The sequence below is a fragment of the Mauremys mutica genome, chromosome 25, assembly GCF_020497125.1.
Source record: "Mauremys mutica isolate MM-2020 ecotype Southern chromosome 25, ASM2049712v1, whole genome shotgun sequence".
Taxonomy (NCBI): Eukaryota; Metazoa; Chordata; order Testudines; family Geoemydidae; genus Mauremys; species Mauremys mutica.
The window spans coordinates 9,719,736-9,747,347 of record NC_059096.1 but is presented as its reverse complement, the minus strand read 5'-3'; the positions used below and the strand labels follow the sequence as shown (position 1 = coordinate 9,747,347).

At 52.3% G+C, this 27,612-nt stretch overlaps 1 protein-coding gene across 2 annotated transcripts in view; it reads left to right on the top strand.

Annotated features, from left to right (window-relative positions):
- The first annotated feature begins 3,837 nt into the window (after window positions 1-3,837).
- The window catches only part of MRC2 (mannose receptor C type 2), a 103,232-nt gene continuing 79,457 nt past the window's right edge, over window positions 3,838-27,612 (top strand). Inside the window, exon 1 of one of the 2 annotated variants that reach the window (XM_044999737.1) lies at window positions 3,838-3,896. In XM_044999737.1, coding sequence (XP_044855672.1) covers window positions 3,887-3,896 — 10 coding nt within the window. In that variant the 5' untranslated portion in view covers window positions 3,838-3,886. Of the gene's footprint in view, window positions 3,897-13,288; window positions 13,822-27,612 lie in introns of those variants that run through there. The other variant, XM_044999736.1, reaches the window with a different exon arrangement.

Here is a 27,612-nt window from a genome sequence, read left to right as displayed (position 1 = left end):
GGGAGGACAGAACCCGCGATCCAGCCAGGTGTTCTCCTGGGGATGCAGGGTGCCAAGTGAAGGGGTGAAGATCACACCTTTGTTGGGGGCAGACTGCTGCCTCCCAGAGCCTGAGAAGGCCTCTGCTACCAATGGCTGGGCCAGACGATGTGATGAGCTTCAGCTGCAGAGAACGAGGGTTAAAGCAGTTGGAGGCAGAAGAACAAGCTCTCGCCCCAGCCGCGGACGGAGCTGTGGGACAGCCCGGCTCTCCTGAGCCAGGGGAACTTTGCCTTTATGTTTCGCTCCGCCCTGGGCAGAGAGATGACGGCTCCTCACTGTGCCCACCCCACTCATCCCCCTCTCAGGTCAGCGCTACACACCAGCCCTGCGACGGGTGAGAGCTGTGATGGTGGAAGTTGCTCTGAGAGTCCGACCGAGGGCAGCGTGGAGAGAGATGAAGGGCCTCAGCTGAGGCGACAGGCAAGACGAGTTTTTTCTTCTCTTCTGCCGCCGTGCCCCTGAAGCCGTGGCTGGTGGAGCCGTTCTCAGAAGCAGATGCCGAGGGATGCCCGGCTGCCTCCGCTTGGAACTGCACGCCGGTCCCAGTCACGCCGAGGGATTTTCTGCCTGTTCCCTGGCCAAGAGCTGAGGGAATCCGTCCGCCACAGCAGGAGCAGAGCGGTGTCGGCAGGAGTCTAATAGGAGAGCACCGGGGGAGTTTGTATCATGGCTGAGTGCCATGGAGGAGCTGTGAGTCACAGCCTGTTCCTTGGACCAATGCCCCTGCTCGCTGGGAAATGCAATGGGCAAGGTGGGGTCTATTAATGGGTGAGATGAATGTCTCCTCAGGGTGCTGCCTTCCCTCAAGTTAGGGCTTGGCTCAGGAAGCCTCAGCTGGACTCTAGCAACGTTGCCAGCTCCCGGCCCTAGCCGGTTGGGTGTCCTCTGGAGTCCTCCATGTTCCTTTCATTTCTTCCTGGTGAGGTTCGGGGCCATGCTGCTTTCTCTGGCTGCTAAGCCCACCCTGATGGGGATGGACAGTGCTCGGAACTCCATTCCCCACCTGCTGCAGTGGATACCAGCAGCTGCGCAGCCATGCTAGCTGGCCTGCAATGGCTTTGGGGGCAAAGGGGAGAAGTCCGTCCCTTTCTGGGGTGGTCTGTTTGTATTCACGGTGGGGCTGAGCCCCCAGCCCTGTTTGAGGCACCAGCTGAGCAAGCTTGACCTGAAGGACCCTGTGGAGTCCCATTGGCAGAATCAGGTGGAAACCCAAGGATTGCGTGGATTCGGAGAGGGTGCTCCTATTTAGGGACAAAGTGGGGCTGCCTCTCTGCTGCCCGCACTGTGGATAGCAAGGACCTCACCTCATGAATCGGTCACCTTTCAGCAGCTCTAAATCCACTACGACTGCCCTGCTGCTGTACATGCGCTTCCCCTACGCTCTGGAGGTCCTGTACCAGCTACTGGCCTCCAGATGTTTGCATTGACCCCTGAGCTCTCACTTCAGAACAGCCTTACCCGCTGTGGCCGGGATCCTCTCCTCCAAGCTCCAAGCCTGTAGGAGGGTTGGAATAAACAAGTCCATGGAATGGAACTTTGGCTCCAAGTCAGTGACTGTCTTACTACGATCTGTGTCCAATGTTTCCATTCCGATGAGGAGCTGCAACCATGCATGCCACGTCCATGTGGCTCGTGCAAGCCAGATCCGGATTTTCCAGTCACACGGTTAGAAGAATGGGGAGGACTGATGGTCCAGCCAAAACGGGCTAAACCCCTGCCGTCACAGCAACACGCCCACCTGGCCTGAGCAGAGGATCTGGGCTCCGGTCCCTCCACAGTCCTGCCCAAACACCCCGAGGGGAAGCTTCCTTCCTGAGCACTGACTTGGCCATCATTTTAACCCTCCAAATGTGAGCCCTCTGCTCTGGCATAGGGAAGCGTGACAGCTCAGGAATAAGAGAGCAGAGGCAACATAGTACTTAGCAGCTGGGAGGCCGGGAGAGCCTTCACTTAAGGGTTACAGTCATTAAAGCTCAGCTCGTGCGCTCACAAGGGGGCTGTGACTATTTACACCAGCTGAGGCTCAGCTGCCATCCAATTTATATTCCTGCCTCTGCCACATGATTTCTGGTGTGAACTTGGCCAAGTCCCATTGTTCTGTGCCTCAGTTTCCCCTTTCATCGAGTAAGGACAGCAGCTGCTCACCTCATAGGATCACAACTTTCCTGGACTGCACCCTGGCCAGGGCTTTGTGGCAGGTGACCGGAAGGTGCTAGAGAAGGGCAGTGAGTTAGTACTGAGCACCTTTTCAGCATGATTTGCAACAAATACACACCAGGGCCTGCCAGCCGTTAATTCACACGTCTGTGTGATTTCATTGCTTAATACCTTGTGAGTCATGTGACTAGTGTCCAGAACCTCCCACCCCCCAGCATGTTCCAGACAGGTCTCAATTTCACTGCTGCCAGCTGTCCGTCCGGTAAAAGAACTCAGAGCAGCAACACATGTGAACATCTCCTAGGACTAGAATAAGGAGACTGGCCTCTGCCCTTACACGGGCACTGAGAGCATTGGCATTCTCCCCAAAGGATGCCCTGAGCATTGCTATGTGGATCAAACCAGTACTCCAGCTAGTCTGCAACCCTGTTCACACCAGCCGATACCAGCTGTTTCAGGGAATGGGGGAAGAAATCCCATTGTAGGCAGTTACGAGAGAACCTGCCCCCAAGGAAACTTTTCCCCGGGGCACCAATATTTAGAGAGCAGCTTAAGCCATGAAACAGGCAAGTGCTAGCCCCACCAAAAGTGTTCGATATTTTTCAAGTAGGTATCTCTCCTAGATAGTCATGTAAATGGCTAATCCTTGTTTGAGTCCTGCTATGCCCTTCGCTCCTCTGATACCTTTGTAGCAATGAGTTCCTTGGGATACACAGGAACTTGTGGAACTCCTTGCCTGAGGAGGTTGTGAAGGCTGGGACTATAACAGCGTTTAAAAGAGAACTGGATAAATTCATGGAGGTTAAGTCCATTAATGGCTAAGTCCCTAGCCTCTGTTCGTCAGAGGGTGGAGATGGACGGCAGGAGAGAGATCACTTGATCATTGCCTGTTAGGTCCACTCCCTCTGGGGCACCTGGCATTGGCCATTGTCAGAAGACAGGATACTGGGCTGGATGGACCCTTGGTCTGACCCAGTCTGGCTGTTCTTATAATGAGGCCCAAAGTCACTGTGTGACTCTGCTACAGAGTTTGCCATGCAGCATATTTTGAATATTGTATCTGTTGTATATTCTCTAGAATATTGCATTCTATTGTCATGGTTTTCATGTGCAGGTCACACATATACACACACACTCTCTCTCTCTCAACACCCTCCCCCGGTATTACTATCCCTGTTCTACTGATGGGTAAAATGAAGCACAGAGTGGGGAAGGGTTGTGGCAGAGCTGGGAAGGAAATCCAGAACATCCTCATCCCTGTCTCTTAACCATTAGACCGTGCTCTCTGCTTCCTCTGGGAGTGGCTAGCACAGAGCCCTTCAACTCCAGGGCTGGACAGGCAGAGATCGTGAGCCCTCATTGCTTTCATTGACTTCAGTGTTCAGCGGCCCTCGGCATCCGCCTGCTCTCCTAGACTGTCATCCAGGGCATGGCAAAGCCTGGTAATATCTGATGCCCCTCCCTCGTCATCCCCATGGAGGACACGCGGTTCTGACAGACGGAGGCCGGCATGCAGCCCCTCCCTCCAGACACAGACGCGGGCTCAAGCACCGCCCTGTGCCTGGGCGAGGTGATCTCCAGCCTCGCTTGATTCCCTCTTTCCTTTCGAAACGGTGACCTCAGCGCAGCCATTGCCTGCCGGGTGGGTGTTGATCTTGGCTTGCGCCGCTCCAGCTGGGGGCCAGAAATGAAGTCAGGTTGGTGCAAACAGAGCGCTGAGCGTGACGGGTGCTCCTGTTTTCTAGTAGCATGAGCATGCTTTGCAGCCGGTGACTCAGCGTGAGCCTTAGCTCCGCTGGGGTTAGCACTACAGCTCGAAACACAAAGCAGGGCCCAGGCCTGTGCCAGGAGCTGCATCTCAGGAGCTCCCTCTTGCAAAGCTGGTGGTGGCGCTCTGGGCAGGGCTCAGACGCATCTCAGCTGGCGTGGCGCTTTGGAAGGAATATGCCAGCAGCACTGCCTGGTTGCCCTCTTCTCTGTCGGCAGGGGTGTAAATTGGGAAGGATTTCTGGGTGCTTATGGTGTCATCCACCACACAGACCCTGCACTGGGAATTCACGTTCATGACAGAGCAAACGCCAGCTTCAGGTGTAGCATCGGAGAGGCCTGGGGGGAAAAAACCTTTTCTGCCTCTTCATATAATCCTTGCCCTGACTGTATCAAAGCACTGCACTTCATTGGCTCCTGTGCCATAGCAAAATATTCTCCTCCTGTTACAGCTGGAGGGAGAGGAGGGGGACTGAGGCTCAGCAAGAATAAGTGACTTGCCCAAGGTCACATGAGAAGTCTGTGGCAGAGGCAGGACCTGAACCTGTCTCTCTGGAGTGCTAGGATAGTGTTTTACCCCTCCCTTCCCCTCATGGCTCAGCTGATGAGCACATCAACTCTGCATAGTGAAGGGCGCAGGACAGGAGAGGCTCAGACGGGGTAGCTGTGTCTGATGATACTTCTGCATTCCACGCCTGAAGGAGAGTCTCAAGGCAAATTATTCTCCTCCCAGGCTTGAGCCAGTGCAGTATTGGAGTGGGATGAACTTTCCAATCTGCCCCCACCCTGAGTCTTATTTTTATTGGCCTCAACTCATGAGATCTCACACAAGCCAAGAACCAGATCATGTATGCGCAGTACACTGCTGATAGAAGAGAGAAGAGAAGGTAACAGCCAAGTCTTGTGTATGTGGAAAAAAGCCAAGGAACAAATAACACAGTGGAATTGCAATCGACGGCCCTTCCACAAGGACCCGGACATGGAGCCTATGGTAACTTACTTTGTTCTGTGTCCGTCCAGCACCTTGCACAACGGGGTCCTGGTTAAGGAGCTGGGGTGCTTAGTGCTATGGCAATACAAAAACTGCTACATGACAGCTCGCAAATCGACATCGAGGAAAGCGGGAGGTCAGACAACGCCCCCCCGGAAACCCTTCCAGTTTTAACTAGAAAATATCTTTTCGGAAACCATAGATTGACCAGACAGCAAGTGTGAAAAATCAGGACAGAGGTGGGGGGGTAATAGGAGCCTATATAAGAAAAAGCCCCTAATAGCGACTGTCCTTATAAAACAGGGCCATCTGGTCACCCTAGGAAAACATCCCATCTTGGTTTAAAGATGACCCGCTAGCTTAGAAAGCGCTAAGCTGTGCGTGAGACGCTCTCCATCCCCGAGGGGGAACCTCACCACCCAATGTCAGCGCAAAGAATCAGCAGATCTTTAATGTCCACCAATGGTCAGGACCCTCTGGTCTTAAACGTCACTCCAAAGGAGAGTTCCCTGATAGCATGGAGCCTGGCGCGTTTGTTCCTAACTGTCTCACGGTGCAATCATCACCCATACCTCCTGCAGCACCAGGGGTGTCCCTTGAAGGCTGGCCCAAGTTCAGCTGTGCTTAATACATGAGAGCAACAAGACCACTGCCTGTGCTGTAACCCTCCCAGGGAATGGGACAAAGCTACTGGGATAGTTTTCTTGCTCCGACTCCTGTTAGCAACTTCAGCTAATGGTGCAGAAGAGCTGGATGGAAAATGTCATCCGCTCTGATCTCTCCAGAAGCGACGGTGCCTCGGCTGATGAAACACGCGCATGACTCTAGCTATTGCTACGGCAAAGAGAGAACAACTTCGTCTCGCGGAAGCTGAATAATCCGTGGCCAAAAAAATAGGTGAACGATGACACATGACTTATCGAGCACATTAAGAAATTCATCAGCAGTCGCCCTATTGCCAACTTTCCCTTGTGTGCCTCTGCTTGGCCAGAACCGTCCAAATGGCTCGGACGGCAGGAAACTGGGGTTTGCAAACTCAGTCACTAACCAGGCGATCTAGGCTGGGCCCTGATTCTGCATTCCTTTGCACTCCGAATGCTTCCGCTGCCAGCTCAGAGAGCGTCAGGGGGCCGAGGCGTGATGAATCAGCTCCTGTGTGGTCACGTCCAGAAGGAAAAAGATCCAGCCATGTATGATCAGAGAATCCGTATGTGGAGGCTGCAGTTTTTCCACTTTTAAGGCTGCAACCAGCTTCTCTTTTTAAGCCCTTTGTTAGAGCCCGTGACTTTGGCTCGGTCTGAAAACTGCCTGATTTATGAAGAAGGGAAAAGTTATTTGGGTTTTTGTTTTGTTTTCGAAAGTGAAAACAAAATTTGTCTACCTGTTTTTAAGGCCGTCTCTGCATGCGGACTTGGGCAGCTACTGAACTGGCGCCAAGCTGCCATAACGCCACCCCCCATTGTTTGGCAAAACCTAAATGAAAGGTACTGACGGGGCCCCAAAGAGAACTGAGAATCCGAGTGAGCAACAACCGGCCTTGGCTACAGACTTCCTGACGGGGCTGGGTGGGGCTCCTCCAGGATCTGTGCTCAGTGCCGGAAAGAATCCGACCCTCCCTACAGCACCTTGCTGGAAGAGGCCCCCTTCTCCCCAGCATGGTTCTTAGGACACACCCCGGTCATCGGCATCGCCCACGGGCTAGCTTAGGTGCCTCCCACCTAATGTGCAGGCTTTGTGGGTCACCGTCGCAGGTGCCTGTCTCTCCCCATTCATTGTAGAGGGAGCCTTGGTGCCTAGCACAGGCTTTGTAAATGGCAGCGTCGTTCTTGTGATTTTTCTAGGCACCTAAAAATTGTTCAGCGCTGTGATGCTCATCATTGCAACACATAACTTCCTTCGTGGGCCTTCACCCTCAGATACAGTCCTGGGGGCCTGTGACAGGGCCGTCCTGCCCCCGCTAGCCCCAGCAGCGTCAGGCCGCTAGCACTGATGGCGGAAGTCCCGCCCCTTCCGTACTGGGCATGCTCCAAGTGCTCTGGGAGTATAAAAGGAGGGAGCCCAGCTCAGTTAGTGCGGGTGGCCCCCAGGGAAGGACCGGGAATCGGAGCTTCTCCAGGCCGGCTCAAAGCCCTACTATGGGAGGAGCCCGAGGAGGCGACCGACCCGGAGGCCCGCGGAGAACCCAGGGACTCATGGGAGACCCAACTCTCAGGCCAGTAGGAAGCGACCTGGGGGGCGAGGGGGTGACGCACTGGTACCTTGCCCCCGGTAAGCCTCAGCGTGTTTTGGTAGGACCCCTCTGCTGAGCCAGTGGCAAGGTCCTACACCGCTGTTGGGGGCCCGGTGGAGTGGGAGGGCGAGCGATTCTATGGACTCTGGCCATTAGGCCATACTGCCCAGTAACCAGAGGCTCTAACCCTCACACGGCCATATAAGCATCTTTGCTATGCCAGTGTTGGCAGCAGCAACAAGGGGTGGGTTCAAACAGCTGCAGTGTTCCTCACAAACACCAGGCGCTCAAACCGCCACTACTCAATACCTTCCCTGAGTTCCCTTACTAGGCAGCGCTTCCTTCCCCACGTGCATGAACCAAATCCAGGGACAAACCAAGGTGAGCTTTACGAGGGGTACGGGCAGCATGTGTGGGGAGCTCACCCCCCTGGCTAAACAGATTTTATTTACCAGGACGGTCGATCCAAGGCCTTTCACCAGCGCTGCATCAGCATGGGACCTTTTCTAAACAAATTACACACCCGCTTCCACTGCAAATTAGTCACAGACATGGACCTTAACTTGGTCAATAATTTGCACAAACTCATGCAGTAGTGACTACACTTCCGTAAACTGCTTTTCCCCCAAGAGGTGGCAGCCTTAAATGCAAGGGTGTCATGCCAGAGTCACTCTGGTGTAAGTGAGGCCTTGGTGGGAACTTGAATGCAAACGCTAGTACAGCTGCACTGGAGCAGAACCCCAGCGAAGCCATGCCATGCTAAAAAGGGACTTGCACATGTGCAAGCTGTCTGGCGCTAGTTATTTTAGGCAGAGGGTGCTGGGTAATAACATGAAAGGACACCATGCTCATAACTATTTACAAAGGTGCTGCAACTGCAGCTGGCATTCCAGCCCTGTGCACACAGACTGACTGACTTCTGGTGCCTCCTCCACGTCCCAGGCAGGTTGCTGCGCTAGTTGTGATTTTGAAAAGACCTGAGATCGGGTCTGGTGTTAATAGCCTACTGGCTGAAAGAAGAACCAGACAACAAGAGATTTCCGATACCCCAGTTTAACATTACATGAGAGCTGCCAAAGCGGGGAAACCTGGGGACGGGCCAGTGATAGTTGATTAGCAGCGTCCGTCCCTCCGTGGAAAGTCAGAAACTCAAAAGGAGACAGTCAAAGCATTGCTGAGTCAATTCATGCTATTGCAAACGACAGTCAGTGCGCACAACTGGGCTGGTCCAGCAGAGACATTTGAATGGAGATGGGCTCTATCCCAGTGGTTCTCCCAGCTAAGCCTACTAAGAAATGTGAATAAAAACGGGGGCTGAGCGAGAAGTAAAAGTAGCCAGAACCAGGCTGGACGCTGATCACACCAGACCAGAGGCGTTAACCAAACACCATCCGAAACCGATTCTTTTCTCTCACTCGGCAAGAAAAGAGCAAAAGGCAAGTGAAAACCCAAAGACTCTGGCAGGGGCGGGAAGCCACCTCAGAAGCGGAAATGCTTTTGGATGCACATGCGATGCCAGCGAATGAGCTCCCCCAAGGAGAGAGGAGACGCGAGACCTGTAATCTTGGCAAGCCACCAGCTTGTCGCTTATTTGGTTCCTTTCCTTTTAATCCAACAGGTTTCTTGCTCCCTTTTCTTCTGGGAGCAGCAATCAGGGGAGCCAGGTGCTCCCTGAACCCTACAGCGTTCCAGGCTGGCCTGCTCCCCAGGCTGGAGGAAGGTTGGTAATGACACGGTCATTGCAAGATCTCAGAGCAGTTTGAGACATTCAGTGAGTCGGCGAGGTTGTTAACGGTGGGTGAAACCTAGCTGGAAGGCCTCCATGACTGCAGAGTGACAGCCACCGGGGCTGTCAGATGTTCAGCACGGTCCGCGCACACAGTATGCAGGGTGGTTGGCGGAAGTAGGACTCGGCATGTTGTTCTTCTAAAGCACAAGCCCTAGCTGCCAAGCTGTAAGCAGCTCTGCATGTCACACACGGGCAGATGTGAGCAAGCTCTCTCCAATTCAGCCCATCTCTCACATCCAAGAGTAACTGATTAATACTCCACTGCCATCCAGAAACTTAATGTGCTTTCAGCGACCAGTGATTTAGGGCAGCATTATCACACCCATTTTACAGATGGATAAACTGAAGCACAGATAGCTGAAGCAACTTGGGAACAGTTGGTGGTAGAGACATTAACAAAACCCAGGTGTCCTGACTCCCCACGAGCATCCTCTTCTTTCTAAACACTTCTCAGGGATAAGTTCTTATGTAGAGCCTTTCTACCAGAGATCTCGGAGCACCTTGAAAAGGAGGGGAAGTATCATTACTGCATTTTACAAGGAGGGAAACTGAGGCACGGAGCAGCCAAGTGACTTGCTCAAGATCACCCAGCAGGTCAGTGGCAGGACCATGACAATCCTGACTCCAGTGCTCTGTGCGACAGCCCATGCTGCTTCCCAAGTTGTGCTCTCCTAGAGGCATCATTAAGACAGCTGTACGTCTGGCAGGGCTTGAAATGCTGCCACATATCACAAAGCTTACGCCATCCCTGGCAGAATCTTCCCATCTGCTGTGCTTCGAATCAGCTGTGTCGATGTCATGAGGGCGTCTATGTGGAAAGCATGCCCTGGACTTGCCTAAAGATACTTTGCTCTGGGTAGCCCTGTCTCCTGGGGGGATGAGTGATAGGCCGATCTCCAGCAGCTCGGCTGTGTACGCTATCCTCAGCTGAATGTGCGCGGGCTGCAAAACTGGCTAGAAATCTTCCTGCTTCCATTCGCTCCAGAAAAAATCCCCACGTAGTCTCTGACAGTCCCTTGGTCTGACTTGCTGCTCCCAGCTCAGGCCAGAATCTGGGAGGACAGAGACACAAGAACATGAGAAGCTCGTGTGTGTCTGTGTCTGTTGCCACCCCCTATCCAGGAACTGCTTCCTGGTAGCCCTACATGGGGATCGCTGTGTTCTATCTTTGTATTGCGCACACACACAACTGTGTTAAACAAATGATATGCAGCTTGCAATGTAGGAAATGTCAGATTTACTGTTGTCTGTGCAATTCTAATTCTGCCCACTGGTGCATCCCTCCAGTGCAGTGAATGAGGAAGGGGTGTCATGATTTGTTGAATGTCAGTAAAACTGTTGATTCTGGGTGAGATTTTGACCTCGCTCTATGTATCTTTACCAAGCTGCAACCTCCATTTTGAAGGTGCAACCCCGTTGCCTTCTCTGTTGGCTGTCTGCAGCCATGTTGGACTGAAATTCCAAGGGCTGGTGGCAGAAGTGTAACAAAAGAGGGTCGTTGACTTGAAGTGCCCTCCCAGTGAAACGGAAGAGCCCTGAACAATATAGACTAGTTTAGCGGGGGAAAGGTTGCTTGGCAATGAAGTCACAGGGTGACTTCTCTGGTTTCTGGTCACCTCACAGAGGTCTAGCCAGCTTTCTATCCACCTTATAGTCCATTAATTCAATCCATTTTACTTTAACTTGCTGACAAGAATACTGAGACAGACCATATCAAAAGCTTTGCTGAACTCAAGATATATCTCATCCACTGCTTTCACCCGTATGAACAGAGCCAGTTATCTCATCACAGAAGGCAATCAGGTTGGTCAGGCATGACTTGCCCTTGGTGAATCCATGTTGACTGTTCCTGGTCACCTTCCTCTCCTCCAAATGCTTCAAAATAGTCTTCCTGTCTTATTCCCCACCTCCCCAGTTGTTCCACGTATATATTGCATGTCCCTTAGCCTGGTGAAACTCTCAGTGTATCCCAGAACGCCCTTTCCATTGACACCCAGACACCTTGGCTTGGGGGACGATACTGCGAGTGCCAGCACATGGTGCATTTTAGGGCTGGATCCCCAATGCAGGGCTGCTGACCCCTCAGGGTGGAGGACCCCTGCGGCGTCCTTGCATGGAGGAGCTGCTCAAAGACCTGCTGCAAACAACGGAGGTGGGAGATTGTCTCAAATCAAAGGTAGCAAGAAGCCTTTCTAACGGGAAGTGCTGGGCAGCCTAAATCGAGGGGTCACTACCAGCTGTCCCCGTCCCCTGGTGCTGGGTGAAATCAGAACTGCTCAACTGGGTGGCAGATGCCCTGTTCTGATGCATCCCCACTGCCCTCTGTGTGCCCGGCAACCCCTGTCCCCCGCCTTCCCCCCCCCCCCATGCCCACCTCCATCACTTTAAGAATTTTGTCTTTCTTTCCCCAGCACTGGCCATTTCCCTTGTTCCTCCCCGAACCCTGCAGGGGCATTTCCCCCACCCCCGCGGGCTCTTCTCATCCTGCTCAGTGGAGATTCCCAGAGCATCTTTGGCTCCCCCCGGCCCTGCTCCTAGTTCTCTCCCTTTGGGTGTTTTCCTCTGGAAGGGGGAGCGGGAGGTGGAGGAGGAACTGCTGGCCTGGTGCAGCAGGTACAGGTGCGTGGGGGATGGGGGAAAGCAGCCTGCCCTTTGGGTTGGTCTGGCCCCGCCTCTTCTGCCTCTGGGGAATTGATTGGCAGGCCAGGGGAGGCTGCAGGTTATACGTTCGCAGAGACCAGGGTGGATGCGCCCAGGCTACGAACCTCTGTGCCTCAGGTGACGCCGTCTAGTGCCAACCGGCCCGTGGGGGCAGCGCTGGGCAGAGGGCTGCTGCTTGGGAGCGGCGGGCAGGAGAGGCTAGGGTGACCAGATGTCCCGATTTTATAGGGACAGGCCTGATTTTTGGGTCGGTCTTATATAGGCTCCTATTACCCCCCCACACACCCCCCGTCCCGATTTTTCACACTTGCTGTCTGGTCACCCTAGGAGAGGCACGTGTGGTCCATGCTGAAGCAGACTATGCTCACTCCTCATCTCATCCTCCAGCCAACCCCCCACGCCCTCTTGGATCCCCAGGAACAGCAAGGATGGGCCAGCCTGCTGGGCGGAGGCCAGGTGAGCTGTGGGCTGGAGGAAAGCATCCTGGGGGCTCCATGTTTCCTAGGCTTTGAGGCCAGAAGGGATCATTAGATCATCTTGTCGGACCTCATGCAGAACGTCCCTTCTTTCACTGATTTGTCCCTTAGGGTGACCCCCCCATCCTTTACTGTGCGATGTACTGACATGCGTTACAACTGGGAACAAGGACCCTGTTAAACATTAACTTGAAGCTTATGATAATTGCACTGCACACTTGAGAGACAATTCCATGATGGGCTAAGTGCAATGGTGTTTCCCTAAACTGGCCCTTAAAACAAAGCCTTGTCTCTCCTATTCCTTATTTCCATCCACTAGGGCGGACTCCAGAACTATCCTTCCGGAGGCAGGAAAAGACCGTGGGCTCTTCCACAAGCTGAGCAGCATCAGATGATGCTCCGTAGTTCCAGGGGGGCACACAGCCTCCTTAGGGTTTGTCTTGGCTACAGGCTTAAGTCAAGCATTGCCCCTAACTCAGGTCCCATCCACACACGCACAGGCTGGCGTGGCGGGTTTCACTGGCGTTGGCTGGCCCACCAGGGGGAACAGGCTACAGCTGGAGCGAGTTAGCCCAATTGCTCAGCGCAGTCCTCCCAAGGCGCTGGGGCAGTGGAGTCGCTCTCGCTGGAGGAACATTCCTGGGTTGTATTTGTGCACCGGTGCAGATCACTGTGTGTGGCCTTAAAATCACGGTGCCCTGTTCCCCTGGGAGAATGACTCCGGGGGCAGTTAGTCCCACCTGGCGGCAAGAGGATGGGGAGGAGACAGATCATAGAAGTTTGCAACATGGTGCATGATTCGGGGGGGGGGGTGTTTGCAGCAGTGCATTTGGTTTTACATTATTTGTAAAATCTAGAAGGACTCTGGCCGCCTTGGAGGTGGGAATTTTGCCGAGCTAATCTCCTGGGGGAGGGAGCATCCCCGGCTCCCTCTCCCCCACAGTTGCTTGCAATTAACAAAGACAACAGCAAACCGCCCCCCGAGCTCCCATTGCAGAGGGGAACTGTGGCGTTTAGGGTGGGAGCTGGTAGGTCTGAATAGTTGACCTCCCGGCCGGGGTCCGTGTATTTCATCCCATTCCCACCCCCCAAAACTGCTTTGCAATACACACAGGAAAGGCTGCCCGCCCCCAACTCCCCGCTGCAAAGTGTTGCAGCAGCTCCCGGTGCGAACGTGCAGCGCTTCCTGCCAAGCTCCTCCGAAGTTTGCTTCCAGTTTGCTAAGCCTGAAACATTTTTTTTCCCTTCTCTCTTTCCCCTTCCCTGCTTTTTTGGGATCAGCCCACAAGTGACTGGCTCTCCGGTGACGCAGTGTCTACTCGGAAGCTTTCTTTGAACCATTAGCAGACAGGCAGAGCCACTTTTTTCTTTTCTTTTCTTTTTTTTGGTGTTCCTCTCCTCCTTCTCTCTGTCTTTCCACCCCCCTCTCCTCCAGCGTCCTCCCCTCCTGAGCAAGAGGAGGACAGAAGGGAGAAACCAGTTACCCAGCTCAGGAGTCCTGCAAGGAGAGAAGGCGAGAGACTGTGTGTGTGTGGTGGGGGGGAGGAATCCAGCCTCCATCCAAAAAAAAAAAAAAAAAACCTTCAGCAAAACCTCTCCCTGGGCATGAAACTCACTAATCTCGCCTGCTCTCCATGGCCACGGATGCTGCAATACACGTTGGTCTGCGTCTTGAGCCTTGGTCTGCGTCTCGGCGCTGCTCGCTCAGGTAGAGTTTACACACGTTTTTCCAACTCTGGGAGTGTGTCTGGGAGGGAGAGAGTTGGGGGGGGGGGTGCTCGGTTCCTTTGTGCATCGGCTGCTCTAGATCGATTCCTTTTTCTTCCTTTTTTTTGGAAAGAAAAGAGGGAAAGGAGGCAGGGGGTGGGGGTGTGCAGGGAAGCGAAGAGCTGAGTGAAACCAGATGTGGAGGGCTCCCCTCCCTGGCACTGCTCGAAGTGGGGCTGGGATGGAGAGGGAGCAGGAATGAAGCCACACCGCTCATTCAAAACACAGCAACCCCCCCTTCCCTAAAAAAGTGCTTTTCCCCTTAAAGATCAGCTCCTCTCTGCTGCTGAGGCTTAACCAGTGATTCCACCCCCGATCAATATTCCACATCGCTCCAGGCCAACAAAAACTTTGGTCGATACAAAGTTTTCCAGCAATGCTTTTTTCCCCCCCAAAAAGTGAACTGAAAAATCTGCCCTCTCTGGTATGGCCTGGGTCCCTAGTTCTCTCTGGGTGACAGCGATTTGGCATGTGTCACTCGGGTGTGTTGTAACGGGTTGCTGGTCATTTGTTCGGCATCAGTAGCTTAGCTAGATTTACGGATCCCATCATGCTGAAGCAGACTCAGCGTGCCTGTGGGGGTGGGTTGTGGTTTATTTATTTAGTGTATTCGTTCTTCCTCTTTTGGCCAACTTGGCTAAAATCCACCCAAGAGTCTGGACAACTCACAGTTTGTACCAGATAGAAATACTAAAAAATAAATTTAAAAAAAGTCTTTTTCAGCTGATATTTTTAAGACACATGCTGTTAAATGCAAAAGAAAAGTCAGCCCAGCATTAGGAATTCCCAGAAGAATCGGATGCTCTGTCACCAGAGGAGAAGAATGCAGCAGCATAGGGGGAAGAAGAGATTATTAGGTCAGATTGGATGTGAATCAAAGCAGCTCAGGAATTTGATTGTCAGCACTGGAAGCTGTGGATGCAATCTGGAACCTCTTGTCTCCGGAGTGGGAGGTGTTCTGGTTTTTTGTTGTGTCTTTTTTAAAGGAGTTTACACTTTTGAAGGCCCCAATTCAGCCAAGCACATAAGCATGGGCTCAAGACCCATTGGCTGTTAAGCATATGCTTAATTGCTCTGCGGAACCGGGACCTTAATAGGTGCTTTGTAGGCTATGATTTTTGTTTTAATTTCTCATGATAACATAATTCTTTTACCTTGGTAAATATGACATGCCAGATGGCCTGCAGCTTTCAAGACCTCCCGTGGAATAGCCATTTGAGCTGTTTTCTAACTCAGGATGTGTCTATTTACATAAGTGAGTGACTGACGTCCATTTAGTTGCTTCCTTTAATTAATTTGGCTGTATTAAAGAAAATAATAGGGTCTATTGGCCTAAACAAAAACAAACGTAAGCCCTGGGTTTAATTTATTAGAGTGCTCTCCGTAAAGCCAAACCAGAGTCGTAAATGGCAATTTGCAGGGGGACATTTTCCTCTCTACCTAATAAGTAACAATGGGAACTACCTTCTGGGCCTGTCCTTGCCCTTCACGGTTACTGGCGGCTGAACTGGCCGACTCCTTGGGGCTATCGAAACCTGGGAGGAATCCGTTATTATTGGTAGTATTGCAGTAGCATGACAGAGATGATTGTGCTGACACATAGTGAGAGACAGCCCCTTTCCCTGTGCTAAAGCCTAGCTACACAGGCAAAGCAGGCTAAGGGTAGGAGAGAGGATGCATTGTTATACCCATTTTACAGATGGGGAAGTGAGGTGGAGAGACCTGTACCTGCGAGTCAGTCGCGGACTGTCTCTACAGGAGCTGTAATTTCCAACTCGGACAGGTGTAACTGCAGGAGTGGTGGGGTGAGCTACCAGACCTGAGTACGTCTAGGGTTTCAGGTGGGATCATACCTGGGGCAATTAGCCCCTCCCCCCATCATGGCAGCATTGCTATTTTTAGCACGCTGGCTCAATCGCTGCTGGCGCAGGTATGTCTACCTGAGCAGGAAATTCCAGCTCCCGCGTGGCCATACCCTAGTCAACTTGCCCTGGGACGAGCCAGGAACAGAACCCAGGTCTTGCAGATCCCACTCTGATGCCGTAACCAAAAGACCAACCTTATTCTAAAGTAGGTTCCCGGCTGCAGAAGGCAGCCCCTTGTAAAGCCGGGCACCATGGGCTGCTGTTCGCGTTTGCTTTAAGTCTGGCTGAGCTTGGGGTGGCCAGAGCTCGCTCTCCCTTGCAGCTGCGATTAATGGTACAAGGAAGGGACGTGGGACGAAATCGTCGTGCGCGGTGTCATGAGTGGCTGGGTTTACAGGGAAGGGCTTTGGCTGGGGAGTGAGAGCCCGATTGCATGAATTTCTCCGACTCTTCGTGGTGTTTGCAAAACTGCTTTGAGTTCGCAAACCTTTCGGGCCCCCGCACCCAGTCACTGAAACCCTAGTGAAATTCCAAGGGAAATTCAATTGAAAGGCAGCCTTCCGCTCTGCCCCCACCAGCAAGGCAAAGGGGAGGCTTGTGCTCAGAATTAGGGTTCAAAGCATCTCTTCCCACTTGCTCCCTAGGCATAAGCCGCCAAGCGACGCACAGCACATGGACCATGTTAGCTCTTCTCCTCTGCCTCGCTGCTGCTTTTCTCACAGGCCTTCTCTGATCATTTTCCACTGTTTCCTTCTCGGCTCCATTTTCATGTCGGTTCTTCTCCCCCCGTCCCCATCCAGTTCCTTCTCTGTTCCTTCCTTCCTTTTGCCGCTCTCTCCTCAGACCAGCTGGTAACATTCCACTGTAGCTCTGTGGTGGGGTTTGAAGTCGGGTGGGCAGCGTGGCATTGGATATGGCTGGAGGTGATGCTGCCAATGGTCTGAGATGCACTGGCAAATATCCGGTTTCTTGTCTCTGCTGCTCACGAATCAGGCCTGTTTAGATTATTGACACCAAGCAGGCTGGGCTGCGTTCTGCTTCGCGCGGTCACGGGCTGCAGTGATGTCCTCTGGGGTCTGGTCCCAGAACATATCTTGCTGGGCCTTCATTAGGCAGGGGAGGGGGCCTGGCTGGTCCTTGCACGTGGGGCCGAGCTAGCAGGCAGGAAGCAATTCTCGCTTTGGTTTGGGATCTGGGTGGTTGGTTCATTTCACAGTCGTGTTGCTGATCACGCTTTAAAGGGACAACTTCCTGATTAAAAACCTGAAGAACTGATGCTGCTGCACAGGGGTCAGAGGCGCATTTCGGGGACCAAAGCTTCCCTTGGGTCTGCAGAGTCACGATCCAGATGCTTGCTGCTCTCTGTGGGTGTGGGCCCTTTCCAGAAGAAGTCAATTTCCTGGGCTCTCGACACAGCAGCTCAGCCCAGAGGGCGTTAGCGCTGCTTGTGCATCTGCGGGTTTAGCAGGGGACGGTGCTGCAGAGAGTGGCGGTTGCCTTGCTGGTCACCCGCCAGAGCTAGGCGGGACATAGAACCGAAAACGTGCAGGGAATTCCAGGGAGCTTGGAGGCAGTGCCCCTCTCCCTGTTGGTTGAGGTCAGGGCTTTCCATGCCCTGAGCCTGGAAAGTGTAAGCGTAATGAGCTATTAATCCAGGGGAGAGTCCAGGGGCTCACCTCTGGCCTGGGGGTTGTTTAGCCTTGTTGCTGTCTTAAGAGAGAAACCACCGGGGTATAACTTTTATGGATTTTATTAAGGGAATGTACAAGCACATAGAACCTAAACCAACCCGTCATTGGCTCTCAATGAATATAATTTCCCGAAATGCACAGAGGACGGAACGATACAGTGATCAAATCACAGCAACAGTTGAGGCTGAATTGATGGATCGGTAACTGCCAGGTTTTACTCATGCCTGGCTAGGCAGAGCTCCCATTGGAGGCCATGGGAGGTCTGACTCAGGAAGGGCTGAGAACATGTGGAAGGGAGCTTGGGCCTCAGCCACGCAGATTTAAAACCTCCTCACCTACTGCTTTAGATGAGCAAGCTGGAGTGTGTGACAAACCTGACTCTGGAACGATGTCCATTTCCCATCCAGGCAGAGGTTGCATGGAGCTCCTGTGCAAATGGAAAATGCAAGAATGCCCTTAGCTATGTCCAGTCCTTGCCTCGAGCTATGGAAGGGATCTGGGGGTGGCCCCTGCATATCCAGCTGCTTGTTCTGAGTTCGGTCCAAAATGTAGATGTTTGTGCGTGGGGAAGGGAGGGCGCAAAAGGGGCAGCGAGAAGATTTTTCCAAAGCAGAAGGTGACCAGAACAGTTCTTGTGTAATTGTCCCTCCATTTCAATCAAACGGCTTGGTTAGCTGTAAACTTTCCCCTGCAGTCTTTGCAACTCAGACAGTGCGGCACTGGGCTAAGTTAGAATACGGGAGGCAGAGGGCAAGTGTCTATTATTTGTCGTTTGTATTGGAGAAGTGCCTACAGGCCTTCCCTGAGCTCAAGGCCCCAGCATGCTAGGTGTTGTGCACACATGTGCAGTGAGAGACAGGCCCTGGTCTGAAGCGCTTACAATCTAAATGGACAAGAGAGACAAACGGTGGGAGGGGAGACAGGCCTGGAGGGGGGGGAAGCTGTTTGCCCAAGGAATTCAGGAAGTGAAGAAACCCCATAAATCATTCACAGTAAACTAGATTTTTTTTTTTTTACATTCCCAGTTTGACTAATGCTGGCTGCACAAATCAGTCAGCCCAGAGAATAGTGACGTGGTAAGGAGAAATGTCCCACGTTCTTAGATATTCTTGTCCACTCTTTCTGTTGGCTCTCCTGCCACCCATCTTGTAAAATGACAGGCCTGCTCTGATTCCTGAACATCGCTCCCTGGGTCCCAGTTCCCAGTGTGGAAGGAAGAGAGGTGGATGGATTGGAGACTGGGTGGCTGGGGATGGGATGTGGATATTTTCACCTCTAGGTCACCAGTTCTAATCCAGCACACCTTGCTAGTGACTGAAGGACGTTATTACCAGACAGCTGTTTGCTGGCCTGTGGGGACAGATTGAGGGAAGTGATTATTCCTGTCTATTCGGCACTGCTGAGGCCACATCTAGCGTATTGTGTTCAGTTTTGGGGCCCCACTACAGAAAGGATGTGGAGAAATTGGAGAGAGTCCAGCGGAGGGCAACTAAAATGATGAGGTGGCTGGGACACATGACTTACGAGGAGAGGCTGAGGGAACTGAGCTTGTTTAGCTTATGGAAGAGAAGAGTGAGGGAAGATTTGATAGCAGTCTTCAACTACTTGAAGGGGGGTTCCAAAGAGGATGGAGATCAGCTGTTCTCAGTGGTGGCAGATGATAGAACAAGGAGCAATGGTCTCAAGTTGCAGGGGGGGAGGTCTAGGTTGGATATTAGGAAAAACTATTTCACTAGGAGGGTGGTGAAGCACTGGAATGGGTTCCCTAGGGAGGTGGTGGCATCTCCATCCTTAGAGGTTTTGAAGGCCTGGCTGGGATGATTTAGTTGGAGTTGGTCCTGCTTTGAGCAGGGGGTGGGACTAGATACCTCCTGAGGTCCCTTCCAACCCTGATATTCTATGATTCTATGACAGCTTTGGTGGGTTTGAGTCCAGGTCCCCGTGGATGGGTGTCCGAAGCACAGAAACCACCGCCACGGTTGAACCCTCATCAGAGAGGCCAGAAACGCACGCTGGATAGAAGGTTAAATCCAAAAGAAAACATTCCAGGAAGGGGATTTGGGGCATGCTAGAGAAAAACTGACTAAACAGAAACCGTGTAAAGCATGAGACGCTGTAGAAAAAGGAGCGTGAGGAGATAACAGAGAAGAAAAGCTGCCAAGACTAGAATGGGCCTTGGGGACCAAACGCCCCTTCTCCCCAAAGTGGGCCCTCCAAGGGTGGGGCACGTTGTCAGGGGGTAGGACGCTCCTGCTGCACTTGTGGCGCTGTGTCTGCTCTGTGATTAAATACAAGATGTTATTTAGTTGTGGCCAGCCTGGCCCCTTCATCATCATTTATTATTTGTGTTACTGTAGCACCTAGTGAAAAAGGAACAGAGATGGTTGGGAAGGGCAAAAGGGGAAACAGACCATGGGGCAGGGAGAGGAGCTTAGTTGTAGCTTTGGTTTGAAAGGGTTTTAAAAAACCTAATGTGAATTACAAGACGAGGCTCCATTAAGATGGAGTGAAGGCTGAGACGACATCTCCATAACTTAGGGGTGCAAATCTTTACACAGATGTTGCAATTATCCCAGAACCACGCATTGGAAAGCCAGGAAATTCAGAGCTAAGGTTAAGTTAAGGAGTTACGGCTGTTTAGGTGCATTATGATTCATTTCTATGGGTTAACAGGTTTGGATTTCTTTTCAATATGATCTTAACTCTGAAATTCCTGGGTTTGCAATGCTTGGGTTTAGGATAATTAAAAGATCCCTGTAATGGTTCAGTAACCTTTCAGTTGCTGATGCATGCTTTCAACCTTAACTACACTTTAACGTAGTTTGTTTAATCTTGCCGTTTCCTTGGGTTTTTTTAAATAAAAAATGTCGCGTGTGAACACGAAGCAAGAAATTCAAAGGGAATGCGGCCGAGCGGTATTTCTGTGGCTTGGAAGATCTGTAGTGTTAATTGTAAAGTTAGCGTTTGAGGGCAGCATCGCGGGTACCAGAGCAGCGCGAAGCCGTCGAAGTGCACTAGTGCATCGGCGTGAGGGAGCCTGGTGCTGTGTGAGGAGTGGGGGCCCGGTCCCTGAGCCCCAGTGACACAGGGCGCAGCTGTCTCGATGGGGAGCCTATCAAGCGCTGATGCTAGCCCAAAGCAAGACACGTGTCAAGAGCTCTCAGTGGTAGATTACTTGTTCCATTTTGCCTTTGAATAAGGAACTGGGAACCACGAATAAGTAACTGGTTCGGCGAATATGGAACCAACTTCATCCTCTTGGTGTACGCTCACTTGTACCTATATAAAAGGGCTTTATACCAGTATAGCTTATTTCCATTCCTGCAAGGGGAAGGATAGCTCAGTGGTTTGAGCTATTGGCCTGCTAAACCCAGGGTTGTGAGTTCAATCCTTGAGGGGGCCATTTAGGGTTCTGGGGCAAAAATCAGTACTTGGTCCTGCTAGTGAAGGCAGGGGGCTGGACTCAATGACCTTTCAAGGTCCCTTCCAGTTCTAGGAGATTGGTATGTCTCCAATTATTATTATGGGGGGGGGCATTACTGCATTAGTGCTACCAGCGTAATTAAAGTGTTACAATTTCTGTGTGAAGACCAGGCCTAAGACAGAGTTCAGATAAGAGGAAAGACGACGCCTGGGGGCCGTGTGAGCTCAGCCCCTCTGAAAACGGAGGCCAAGTGAGGTGCTCGAAAATGGAGGCATTCAAAGACCAGCAGCAAATTTTGCAAATATGGTCTTTGTGCATATGTGGGGATGTAAAGCTGTAAATACGTTACAACAGGCCCACGTACTTTATTAAAGCCCCATGAAATTATCACACGGATTTTAAAATATTTTACCCTCTGCTGTCAATGCTCAAAATATCTGTATGTAGATAGTGTCTTTGGGGCCGGCACCATCTTTTGGGTCTGTACAGCACCTAGCACAATGGGCCCTGGGGCTCCTAGGCACTACGATAATCACCACCACCCATCTTCTTCCTTGTCGCACTTCAGTCCACCTGAAACAAGGGCAGTGTCACGGTTGCATTGATGAGACAGGGTGGGCAATGGGAAAACTGATAGCAAAGAAGTCTCTTGTTAACACCTGTGTTTTGGTAACGGGCAATGAAAAAGCCCACGGTAGAGAGTAGGTTGTGACTCGCTCGGCCCGTTTCTGCCCTTTGATGCACACGCAGTTCTCTGCGTGGATGCAGTGGAAGTCATGCACGCCCACGGGCAGCATTTGGCTCTTGAAGGTTATTCCGTGGTGCTTGTGGATGGAAATTTGGTGTAGGAATCGGGAAGGTAGAATTGTGAAGGCCCTGATCCTGCGATTGGATCTGTCCAAAGTAAAATGAGGCTCAGGCTGTGGGAAGGCCCGAGGGGCTGACCCAGGCCCGTATGCGGGTGCAAATGAGGTGTAATAGTTGGATTGGGGTATTAGGAGTCAGGGCTCCTGGATTCTGCCTCACCATGGGACCTTGGGGAAATCATTTAACCTGCCTGTGCACGGTTTCACCTCTGTCACGTGGCTATAAATAATATTTGCCTCCTTCCCGGGCAGGGTTGGGAGAATGAATGAATGTTCGTACTGTATAACGCTCTGTGTTCTATGGGCCTGCTCCACCAGTAGAAAGATTCCCATTGACTTAAATGAACTTTGAATCCGGTCCTGTAAGAACCCAGAGGGCTAGTCTCCCAAGAAGTGAGCTCAGCTACAGCAAAGAAGAAGGGATTCGAGCAGCTCCCTCACCATGCAAGCTGCTTTGCTACCTGCACGGTGTTGGCTGAAATGAGTTTGGCGCTTCGTGGCATTTTGTACAGAAATCCCACCCATCGCGAGATTCCCTTTCTTTCCCTGTAGTGAGAGATCGGGTTGTTTTTTCCTTGAGGTTTAGTGAAAAACCTCTTTTATTTTCTTTCTTGGCTTGAGGGTGTAGATCCACTTCCTGCTGAGTCAGGCCCCAGCCTGAGCCAGTGTGTTTCTCTGATGGGACAGCTTGTGCTTGGGAAGGATGCTGGAATGGAGGCGGAGCGCTGATGGGAAAATCAGACCCGAGCTCTGCCCAGAACAGTTTTATTTCTCCTCCTTCAGAAAAAATGTTTTTTAAAGCGGGGGAAGTAGAGCCTGGGTGACGTCTCACTGCGGGCACCCCCGATGGTAAGCAGGGTCTGGACTGAAATACCTGACTGGAAAATTTCCCCCTAGATCTTGTGGGAAGTTTGGACAAAAATCAAAGCCCAGACTTGAGTTTTGCAGCCTGAACTCATCTCTAGAGGTCCCATGTATAGGGAACTGGACTAGGTCACTGTTCCTAGCCATGCCCCTTGGGACAAGTGGCTTCCCCACCTCTGTTTCCCCTGTCACCCTGTGTCTACTTAGACTGTAAGGTCTTCGAGGCAGGGGTTGTCCCTCTTACCTCATATATGATAGCACCTAGCACAGCAGGGCTCTGGTCTTAGTTGGTGTGATATATTGAAAACTATTATAATGACAAACTGCCACTTTAAGTGTAAAGGGTTTCCTGGTCCTGCTTGCAGACTAGTGGGCTCTGTAGGGAAGCATGTGATCTGGGTCTTCAGCAGTAAGTCTGCAAAGACTAAGCCTAGAGCAAGGTGGAGTGAGCTGTGGCGCTCTGCCTTAGAGAGCAGCCTGCTTTGTCTCTCTCTGTTTTGGGTTCTTGTGTGTCAGGGTTCTGGATCGAAGAACTATGGTGTTATGTTGCAACCTTCCAAAAAGAGTATTTGGTGGTTTTTCTCTACCTTCTCTGTCTGTATGCCGTGAACATAACGGTTGGGTCCTCTGGGCAAGTAAAAATAATTGCTAGTCAGAATGCCTAGTAGAAGAGCACCTTAATTATAAGATCAATTCTCTTTGGGGTCTGTGAGTCCATGCCAGTGTAACTCCATTGTTAAGTGGAGTTACTCCTAATTTATACTGGTGTAAATGGAAGGAGAATCAGGCTCTGAGGCTCAGCCTCTATGTACCAAGGAGAATTTTCCTAAGTGTAAAAAATGCTTTGAAGATTGCAGACGTCTTGTCATCTACCAGCTTGGGGGCGTGGGTTGGCTGTTATGTTTGCCTTGCACTGCCTCTGTACCAGAGCCTCAGTGAGCTTTTAGAAAGTAATTGCACATAATACAGACACGGATACAGGTTCTGGGCGGTGGGGGTTTGCTTGACACTGTGGGTGCGGCTTCGTGAACAGCCAGTGTGTGTTCCTAGTGCAGACATGCCTCAGAGAATGTTTTCCTGTTGGCTGTTGCATCCCTTTCTGTTCTTCCCTAACGAAATGAATGGGTGACCTCAGGATAAATATTTATGTGCTTGTCGAATCCTTGCAGAAGGGACAAGGTGTATTACTGTGTCTCTGAGCACTGCCATAAAGAGCTCTCAGTTGCAAAGTGAGAGGCATATTGTGGCTTCCACGCCACCCCCTGAAGCCTGCATGTCGTGGTGGGCAGAGTGCCAGGGAGGAGAGGGTGTTTTCGACATTGCCAGAGACTGTGCAGCATGCTGAAACATACACGGGCCTTATTTTGGTCTGTTCTTGTGCTGTAAATCTGGATTTACTCAGCTGGAGTCCAGGGAGTTAGTTACTCTAGTTTTTACAAAGCTGTGACTGAGAGCAGGATCCGGCCCGGGTCCCTTTCCCTGGCTTTTCTTTGTAAAGTGATGCTTGGTGCTTGTGGTGTGAGATGTTTAAGTGACAGATGCCAAAGGAGCAGAACGTTGTCATTACATAATGCTCTCCGGCTCCTGCATACGGTGGCTGAGAGTTGCCGGGAGAAGCCCATTTTGTACCTTTGGGATTTGAGGCCGGTGGTCCCAGCCTCCTGAGGGCTGTCAGTGGACTTCACCGCGGTTCCGAACAGCCCAGAATCCGTCTGTGCTACCAAGACTCTCCACCCTTGGCTCTACAGCCTACAGCATGGCCAGGGCGGGGGACAGAACCTGTCCTAGTAAATGAATTGATCCCCGTGACGCTGATCTAGATCGGGGTCTCAAACACGTGGCCCGTGGAGTTATTTCCTGTGGGCCCCCCCCATGGCTCCCCTCACCTCCAAAACAGCTGTTTGGCGGCGCTTCGGACTTTCCAGGAGGGAGGAGCAGGGACGTGGCGTGCTTGGGGGAGGAGGCGGAGAAGAGACTTTGGGGAAGGGGTTGGAATGGGGGCGGGGAAGGGGTGGGGCTCATGGAAGCGGGGGTGGGGGCGGGACCGGGAGAGCTTTTGTATCTTTGTATGAAAAGGTGTCAGTGATGCGGCCCTTGGGCCAATGTATTAGTCCTCATGTGACCCTCATGGTGGTTTGAGTTTGAGATCCCTGATCTAGATGGTGGCTGTTTCTAGTATGCTAGATGACTGCTGCACATGGAATTATAAGGCGCATTAGATGATGATGCAGTACGGTAGCAGCTGCTCACCGTAGTCCTCACTGCGTCACGACAGGCTCTGAGATCAGGCTGCCGCGTGCCGTGGCCAATTAGGAAGCAGTTTCATCATAAAAGCAGTACGTAGATTTAAAAGCCCCCAGAACATCAGGATGATTTTCCAGGTTTTTACAGAATGTGGAGCCTGAAAGGCGTCGGCCCTGGAGACGGGACTTCTGTCAATCTACAGAGTGGGCACAGCGGCAGTTTTCCCACACGGCCTCCCCAGTGCGCCCCAGCCTTGTGCGATCGAAGTCAGGTCCCCAAAAATCACGAAGTTGGCTTAAAAATGGCAAGATTTTTTTTCAGAGAGTAATCCCCGTGGTTTGCCTGTCAGCCTTTGTGCCTGCGTGGGTGATGTTTTCAAGTTTTTTTTCCGCACCCGCAAGGGCTAAAAATGTGCTTTTTTCCCCCCCCATTGAACGCTGAGATTCTCACATCATCACATGACTCCAGGAGCTGGGGCTGGACGAAAAACATGGAATATTGGGAGAGCTGCCAAGGAGGGAGCCCCTCTGGGGTGAGAGGAGAGTTTAGTCCTTGCAGAGTGCAGTGTTCGTCAAACGCTTATCAGTGGTTGGGAGCTGGGCTTCCAGCTGTCTGACTGGCTGGCATGGGTTCTGCATGAGAATTGAATAGCAGCTGAGCCAAGGGCTGGGTTTTTGGCTTGTAGCTGCAGTGTCACGTTGGAGGGGCGGGGCAGAGCTGCCCCACCCTGTGGGGAGGCTGCTTACTGGGCAGGGGCGGCTCTACAAATTTGGCCGCCCCAAGCAGTCATGCCCGGGAGGCGCCCCCGAGCCCCGGGAGCAGCGGACCTCCCGCGGGCATGACTGCGGAGGGTCCGCTGGTCGCGCGGCTCGGCTGGACCTTCCGCAGCTGCGGGCGGTTCGCTGGTCCGGCGGCTCCGGTTGAGCTGCCGCAGTCATGCCTGCGGGAGGTGCAGCCGAGCCGCGGGACCAGCGAACCGTCCGCAGTCATGTCTGCGGGAGGTCCACTGGAGCCGCCGGCCGAGCGTCCCCTCCGCAGTCATGCCTGCGGCAGGTCCGCTGCTCCCGGGGCTCCGGTGGACCTCCCGCAGGCATGACTGCGGCAGGTCCGCCGGCCCAGCCTGCCGCCCCCCCAGGAAAGGGCCGCCCCAGGCGGGTGCTTGCCCCGCTGGGCTCTGGAGCCGGCCCTGTTACTGGGCACCGTGGCTGTGCAGGGTAACCTGCTGGCCGCTCCGTTCCTGTCTGTCCCCTTAGGAGCACTAACCCCTGGTCTCCCCAAGCAGGGGCTCTGCAATGTGTTTAGTGTTGTGTATTTGGTTGTCATGGGTTTTGTTACTATGGCAACTGAGTTAGACTATTAAGGGATAGCTCAGCCGGTTTCAACCGGCTGAGTGAGCTCTCTGTTTCTGTAAATAAAATGGAGGTTTTGGTTAGCTGTCTGCTCTCTGGCCTCAAGTGATTGCTTCCTACACCGGCTGCCCCTAGGACATAACATTTAGCCCTTATAGGGTCCCAGCATCAGGGAGAAGAAATAGCTGGACTCTCTGGACCTTGGGCTTCAAATCTTGCAAGGTGGGTGCAGTCCCCCCTCTTGTGCCGCAGGGGGAGTGAGTTCCACGCGGCTCCACGGGCGAGGGCTTTTCGGGGGGTGAGAATGTACAAACCCTGCGTAGTCATCAAAGACCCCAGGGGGAATCCTTGCTCTGGTGTCCTCTGCCAGGATTCGGTGTGCGGCGCCGCTGGGCTGGGACGCTGCATGTCATCTGCCGAGTCCCAGCCCACTGCTCTGGCCACTGCTCCACCAGGGCCGGCATCAGACGCTTCCGAGGGAGGTGCGAGCATGTATTTCCTTGACAGTGATGGAATTGCCTGCCATCCGGGACGTTTTTTCCTGACCGCTGGAGGTCAGCGGTTGGCTCGTGCCCTGAAACAAGGTGGTTCGTAAGATTAATGTTTTATTTTATTATTTCTATTGCAGTAGGGCCTATGAGTTCCTGTCGTGGACCAGGATCCTATTGTGCCAGGCACCCTAGAAACACAGAATGAGGAGACACGGGCAGCCCCTGCCCTGCCCCAAGGAGCTTACAGTCTAAATAAATCCCTTATACACGTTTAATCCTTTCTAACAGAATTGCAGAGGTGGCTGCATTATAGTGGAATTGGAAAAGGTTCAGAAAAGGCCAACAAAAGTGATTAGGGGTATGGAGCAGCTTCCGTATGAGGAGAGATTAATAAGACTGGGACTTTTCAGCTTGGAAAAGAGACGACTGAGGCCTGGTCTACACTATGCGTTTAAACCGATTTTAGCAGCGTTAAACCAATTTAACGCTGCACCCGTCCACACAACGAGGCCCTTTATATCGATATAAAGGGCTCTTTAAACCGGTTTCTGTACTCCTCCCCGACGAGAGGAGTAGCGCTGAAATCGGTATTACCATATCGGATTAGGGTTAGTGTGGCCGCAAATCGACGGTATTGGCCTCCGGGTGGTATCCCACAGTGCACCATTGTGACCGCTCTGGACAGCAATCTGAACTCGGATGCACAGGCCAGGTAGACAGGAAAAGCCCTGCGAACTTTTGAATTTCATTTCCTGTTTGCCCAGCGTGGAGCTCTGATCAGCACAGGTGGCGATGCAATACCAAATCCAAAAAGAGCTCCGTACGGGACCGGACTGGATCTGATCGCTGTATGGGGAGGCAAATCTGTTCTATCACAGCTCCGTTACAGAAGACGAAATGACAAAGCACTTGAAAAAATCTCCAGAGGCCACAGCAGG